The 7,160-nt window shown below is 42.6% G+C and overlaps 1 protein-coding gene across 2 annotated transcripts in view; it reads right to left on the minus strand.

Moving 5' to 3' along the window:
* ENPEP (glutamyl aminopeptidase) overlaps nt 1–7,160 on the minus strand; it is a 59,765-nt gene that overhangs the window by 40,615 nt on the left and 11,990 nt on the right. For both annotated transcript variants that reach the window (XM_053403784.1, XM_053403785.1), the window contains exon 3: nt 4,734–4,865. In XM_053403784.1, coding sequence (XP_053259759.1) covers nt 4,734–4,865 — 132 coding nt within the window. The remainder of the gene's footprint in view (nt 1–4,733; nt 4,866–7,160) is intronic.

The raw sequence follows: 7,160 nt of genomic DNA on the forward strand, positions 1-7,160 counted from the left end.
GCCGTCAAATCCCTCACCAAAATATCAGCTATGTTCGTAAGTAATTCTCAAGCTTCCAAAATCCAGTGTTTAAGAAGGTGCTGTGGTCCCAGGATAGTAAAATAAAAATATGTATAACCAAATACATTTTGCTGTACATTAACAGGGTGCTTTTAAATATAGTGTTATGGGATTGTAGGAGGCAACAATCCCCTTAAATTCATGGGTGCCAGACATTAGATTTGAAATTCAGGCTAAACCAGGAAATTGCCTGGGCAGAAGAGCCATCAGGGTGTAATGACCGGACAATGGCCAGTCATTGACCCTCTGCCTGAGCTCTGGGTAAATAGCAGAATTGGGAAGGGGGGGTGTTACAGGAAGCATGATGTAGAAATAGGAAAGAAATGTGTTCTTTTAAAAAAATGAGGCTTGAAATAGCGGGAGATCAGAGGGGTGAGCAGGCAGATGGGGAGGTTATAATCACTGCTATATTAATTGTTGTAAATATAACAATATATACCTCTCTCTCTCTCTCTCTCATAGGCACATGCTTAACTTTTTGCAGTAGCACATTTGTGATAACTGCTGAAAACCAGTATGGTGTAGCAGTTGGAGTAGGACCTGGGAGAACAAGGTTCAAACCCCCACTTGGGCATGAATAAGGAGGTGGAGAACCATGTATTAGGGTTGCCATATGTCCGGGGAAACCTGGACATGTCCTCTTTTGGGGGGGTCAACATGCCCATCTGGGCAGATTTTTAAATTTTAAAGGAAATGTCTGGGTTTTGGAGGTTTTGGGGGGGCTTGGGCCACTGTGGCCTCTGCCAGTCTGAGCTGGGGAAGTGTGGGTGCCGTGGCGTCGCAATGTGCCCACGCCTGTGCCTGCACAGCTCTTTCCCCGGCTTGGGCTGCCACCATGAGCTCCTTGTAAAGAAAAAGGTGGGATACAAATGCAATAAATAATTGCCTTAACACCCACAGTGGTGCAGGGAACCATTTGCAAGAAACAGGCACAGTTAGCAGATATATCCTGGTATTGGTAAACTAATTTTACCGTATTTTTCCATCTATAAGATGCCCCCATGTATAAGACACCCCCTATTTGGGGGGACTCAGATTTAAGAAAATGGCCTTGGCACTATCCGTGTATAAGACGCCCCCTAATTTTTGACATAATTTATTAGGAAAAAAACCTAGTCTTATACACGGAAAAATACGGTAGTTCCAGAATGAAAACAAAGAACTCTGACGCAAAAATGTAATGTGAAATTGCTGGATTACAATTAACCTGCTAAAAGGTTAAAGGTGTGCATGTTAACCTGCGCTGTCCCAAGAATTTTTAGCACTTGAAGCAAACCACAAAAATGGTACACACCCCACCAGGGAAGAAGGAGTGAGTGAAGATCTGCATCAAGGACAGGGCGGGGGGAAGAAAAATTACATTGGGAATAAGGGGGTGAGTGAAGTTCTACATTGTGAACAAGGCGGGGGAAATAAAATCAACTTTACCCAATGGTTGATGTGGGAATCAAGGACCATTATGGGGGGAAAGGGGTCTGCTCTGAATCACATCAGGTGCCAAGGAGGTGACAGATCTAGCCTCCAAGTACTGCAACTGCAGCCATTGCTGCTAGCACAGCAGCAGCAGCGGGTGATGCATTCCCTGGAGGCCACATCTGCTGCCCCAGTGGATCCTGCCACCCAAGGCAGTAGCTGCACCTTGTCTCATGGGTGGATCGGCTCTGCTGTTGACATAAAAGTAAAGGTAAAGGGACCCCTGACCATTAGGTCCCGTCGTGGCCGACTCTGGGGTTGCGGCGCTCATCTTGCTTTATTGGCCGAGGGAGCCGGCGTACAGCTTCCAGGTCATGTGGCCAGCATGACTAAGCCGCTTCTGGCAAACCAGAGCAGCGCACGGAAACGCCGTTTACCTTCCCACCAGAGTGGTACCTATTTATCTACTTGCACTGGCGTGCTTTCGAACTGCTAGGTTGGCAGGAGCAGGGACCAAGCAACGGGAGCTCACCCCATCACGGGGATTCGAACCTCCAACCTTCTGATCAGCAAGTCCTAGCCTCTGTGGTTTAACCCACAGCGCCACCCGCGTCCCTGCTGTTGACATACTTAAGCTCTAATTATCACTGACTTTAATTTTTGCATCTCACAGCCATTCAGCTCCTACCTCGCATTCTTCTATTTTACATTCCTGCCAACTACTATTTCACTTCGTGCAGCCGATGAAGCAGGCTTGAGTCCATGAAAGTTTAGGCCATAATAAATGTGTTAGTTTATAAGGCGACTATTAGAACATTATGCTAAAAGGCTAATTATTGGCTGAAGTTTCCGTCCAAGTTTTTCTCCGCCTGTATTTTCCAAAAGCCCCAAAGACATTCTAATTTCACAGAGACTTTTTTTCCCAAAACTGTGTTTGAGTGTTTGGGCCAGATAATACTAATGCTAAAAACATGAAGAACGAAGCATCTGACAGCTGCTATTAATCCCATGAATTGCCCCCCCCCACACTATTGACTGGGTGACCCTTTGCCTCTATTTTTAAATGAGCAATTAATACACAAACACCACAAGGAGGGGAATTAAGGCTATTTGATCACTATGTTCACTTCCTTGGATGAATGGCAGCTTGACTTCCGCTATCTTTTTCAAAAACGTAGCATAAAAAAACATTATAGAATGGCATTGTTTGAGAGCTATGAAATATTTACTAAGTCTTCAGGGACAGGTCCCTAGAGATGTGGAGGAAATTGCAGATCGGTGAAATGATGCAGTAAATAAAATGCCCTTATTTTCAGATAAGGAATTGGAGGCATATGAGTTTAGTAACTTGGTAGGGAAGCTTAGCTGGGAAGGAGCCAGCTATATTCCTGGCAGGAGAGCTAAGCTAGTCAAATGAAACATTACAATTAACAGGAGTCTTGCCACAAGTTAATAGATTCTATGATACCATCTGAAGCAGTCATGACACCCCCCAAAGAATTTTGGGAGCTGTGGTTTGTTAAGGGTATGGAGAGTTACTGTATTAGGAGGATCCTATGGCGCTGTGGGTTAAACCACAGAGCCTAGGACTTGCCGATCAGAAGGTCGGCGGTTCAAATCCCCACGACTGGGTGAGCTCCCGTTGCTCGGTCCCTGCTCCTGCCAACCTAGCAGTTTGAAAGCACGTCAAAGTGCAAGTAGATAAATAGGTACCGCTCCAGCAGGAAGGTAAACGGCGTTTCTGTGCGCTGCTCTGGTTTGCCAGAAGCGGCTTAGTCATGCTAGCCACATGACCCGGAAGCTGTACGCCGGCTCCCTTGGCCAATAAAGCGAGATGAGCACCGCAACCCCAGAGTCGGCCACAACTGGACCTAATGGTCAGGGGTCCCTTTACCTTATTCCCTTCTCAGAACTACAATTTCCAAAGGTCTCTGTGAGGTGGGGTTGAGAGCTAAACCTCTCTGAGAAAGCCATACGTGGAGATGCCAGAGATTGACCATGGGACCTTCTGTTTGGAAAACTGATGCTGTAACACTGAGCTATGTCTTTCCCCTAAATTACCATCACCATGGGACATCCGGCTTGGCTATTATCAGAGACAGAACATTGGACTATTGGAGACAGACCTTTGGTCTGGTCTAGTCAAGCATTTCTTTTGCTCTTCTGCATTTAATAATCCCCCCATGGGGGACCGACAATATGAAGACTGGCCGAGTTTCAGCTAAATTTAGATCTGACCAAAATGTTTCTCAGATTTTCTCCTTCATGCCTAAACGTGTGGAGGAGAAAGAAGGATTATGTTCCTGGCCCCACTCCTGAAGCTGCTGCATCCTGCTCATACCACCCATGATCTCTGCACACAGAGCCACACAAAGACCACCCGAGGTCTGACAAAGGGATGCCTGGAAAACCACAGCGAGCCGTGTGATCCTTCTCCCTTTTGCATGGATTCATTCTCCATATGGAGAGGGATGTCTGAAAAGAGATCTTGGCTGCCATCCTATGAATACTTATCTGACAATATGTCCCGATTTCACATAGTGGAACTTACTCCTGAGTAGACACGTGCTACACTGCTAAGTCACATCAAAATCCGTGGCTCGATTGATGACAACTAAGTTAAATCCCATTGTATGCATACATGGCATACATTTGAGGAATTCTGGGAACTGTCATTTATTCCCCACAGGGCTGTAATTCCCAGCACCCTTAACAAACTACAGTTCCCAGGATTCTTTGGATGAGAAATGTCCCTTAAAGGTATGGTATGTACACAGCCTTAATTAAACAAATTCAGTTACAGTGGTACCTCAGGTTAAGTACTTAATTCATTCCGGAGGTCTGTTCTTAACCTGAAACTGTTCTTAACCTGAAGCACCACTTTAGCTAATGCGGCCTCCTGCTGCTGCGCCACCGGAGCACGATTTCTGTTCTTATCCTGAAGCAAAGTTCTTAACCCGAGGTACTATTTCTGGGTTAGCAGAGTCTGTAACCTGAAGCGTATGTAACCTGAAGCGTATGTAACCCAAGGTACCACTGTACATCCCATTGTTTCAATGAACTATAGCTAAAATAAGGCCAGCATGTTCAGCCTAGACCAAAGGATTTTGATTTTTTAAAAAAGAGGTCTTTCTACATACATAGTGTTTCTATCCTTTTTCACAACATCAATAACTGGAGGACTGCTTGTTTCCTGTTCGCAAAGCAAAAATCACCAAGAAACATTGCATAAATTTGATAAGAATTAGCACAGGACTTACAGGAATTCCTCGGTCCGATATTTTTTCTATATACTTAAACTGGTGTACAGCCCAAGCCACTAAGTAGGTGCTCATTGGAACAGACTTTTGGAATGTCGTTACAGTCCAGCCGTTGCCCAGCGAACGTTTTTGCTGCGGGGAAAGTGAGGAAAAAAGAATCACAATGAAGCATTGTTTACAAGTAAAAAACTTTCCCAAGACAAATAATTATCTTTATGTACAGAATGGGAGCAGGAAAGTTGTTGCTGTTGTTGCTGCTGCTGCTGTATTATTACTTTGGTTACACGTAAAATGTGCCCTTTTCAGTGTTAACGCTTTATTACTATTATAATAAATATATAATACCACCTCTTTCTAAAGGCACACACTCCTAATCGCCAAGAAGGCATAGTATGTCACTAGAAGGTAAATAATGTACTGCCCTCATGAAGTTACTTTTAAGGAAAACACAAGATGTCATAGCAGTTTTCAGCCCTGTTCACACTAGAGATGGGCAAATCTGTCAATTTCAGTTCTCTCAGCTTCTCATTTCTCCAATCTTAAATTCAGTTCTCAGCATATACAGAATAATTCTTTTTTAAAATTAAAAATAAGGTCCTCATAAAAAATAATCAGCAGGTTAGTCCGAATTTCTCCCAATATACATATATTTGTATGCAATTTTACCTAACACACACATTTCTGCAAAGCAAATTTCCCCAATAGCACATAACATTTTTGTATGTTATTTTCACTAATATGCATTTTAACAACATTTCACCCCAGTATCTGTATTTTGGAACACATCATTTGGCTGAAGAATTGCATTGCAACATTCAGAGATGTGCGAATTTTGAAGGCTGGCTGTGCTTCAGTCTGCATATTGTTTCAGAATGTGTGAATTAGGCAGGTTCACCTTGACATGTGAACTGAATTGAATTTCTTCCCCATCCCTAACTCACATGTTACTCATGTGTCAGGCACTCCCAGTTTATAGCCAGGGGAGGCTATCCTTTTCGCCCCCAATTCTCCATCACTGTGCTACCTCAACCCTCTAATGACAGCACACTGAGTGAGGTGCATAGGAAACTCTTCAAAAGAGAACCATGCTCAATATGTGGTCATTGGCAGGCAGTGTCATACAAAGGAGTAATGCATGAAAAGGTCTACTCTTGTACTGGAATTACATAGCTAAAAGCAGAAACTTAACCATGCCTATTTAAGTAAGTTGTATCGAACGCAGTGGGGCCTACTCCTTGGCAAGAGGAAATATTAGCCCAGAAATATTCCAGTGTTTGCAAACTGATAAATGGGAACTTTTTGAGGGTTCACTGAAATTACTAGAAACTTCTTGTGCAGTTTTACCTCAAAGCTTTTTGGTGGAACTTTCACATCTACTCAACAGAAGCCACAACTTCACTGTAGACAACTGCTGTTGAGGATTGGGCTTCACAGTTCAAAAGCACTTATATTTTAATACTTTGGGTAGATTTGAGAGAATCAGTAACATAATTTCTAGACAATCACTGACTCCCTTAAAACACAAAATACGTAGTGGGGAGGAAATGTGGTAAGGTTATCTATAGTAGGGTTGCCATATTTCAACAGGTGAAAATTTGGACACAAAAAGTTGTTGAGCTTTTTCAGGGCAATTTTACATTTGCTTTAAAATGTAAAATCCCCCCAGATGGACATTTAGGACCCCACCAAAGAGGACATGTCCAGGAATTCCCAGATGTATGGCAACCCTAATCTATAGGCTAACTTTGCATATGTCAGGTCAGTTATGTTTATTACTGTGTAGAAGAAAATACTGCAATAGCTACCAATTTTTCAACCACAAATTAAAACAGTGGGAGCTGTATGGCAATCATAAACCGATGGGCAGAATCCAGGTCATAATTATGTACTCTAAAATCCCAAGGAAATAAATGGGATGGATTCTGAGCATTTTCACTGTGGCATCTCAAAGCCCCATATCATAAACAGGACATTTTACCTTAACAGAAATATTAAAAAGATATTGATATGGTATGATTTTTGCGTATTTCGTCTTTGACTTCTGTTAACAGTAATATAAAGTTTCTAGAACTTTGTACTAAAGCTGATGTTTATGTGAACTAACTTGGGAAATGTCTTTAGCCAGAAGTTTGCTGGGATGGAATTTGCATTTTAATTATGCACTTAATTTGGAAATTTAGAAACTATTCATTCAAAGTTATGTGTTGGCTTTGACTTTCCACTAGGCTATTCACTGGACATTCTTTTGGCCAAGATCCATAAAATCATTTTCCGCTGCAAATCCCAGAGGCAGAGAACTTACGCCATTGACTTCCATAGAAGATTTGGAATTTAACCCAAAGGAACTAAATATAACCATTTATGAACCTATGACCTTTGCCTAGGAAAGGATTTTGACAAACATCTGCATCTATGGTTTAACAAAAA

Source organism: Podarcis raffonei, chromosome 9 (assembly GCF_027172205.1).
Source record: "Podarcis raffonei isolate rPodRaf1 chromosome 9, rPodRaf1.pri, whole genome shotgun sequence".
Classification (NCBI taxonomy): domain Eukaryota; kingdom Metazoa; phylum Chordata; class Lepidosauria; order Squamata; family Lacertidae; genus Podarcis; species Podarcis raffonei.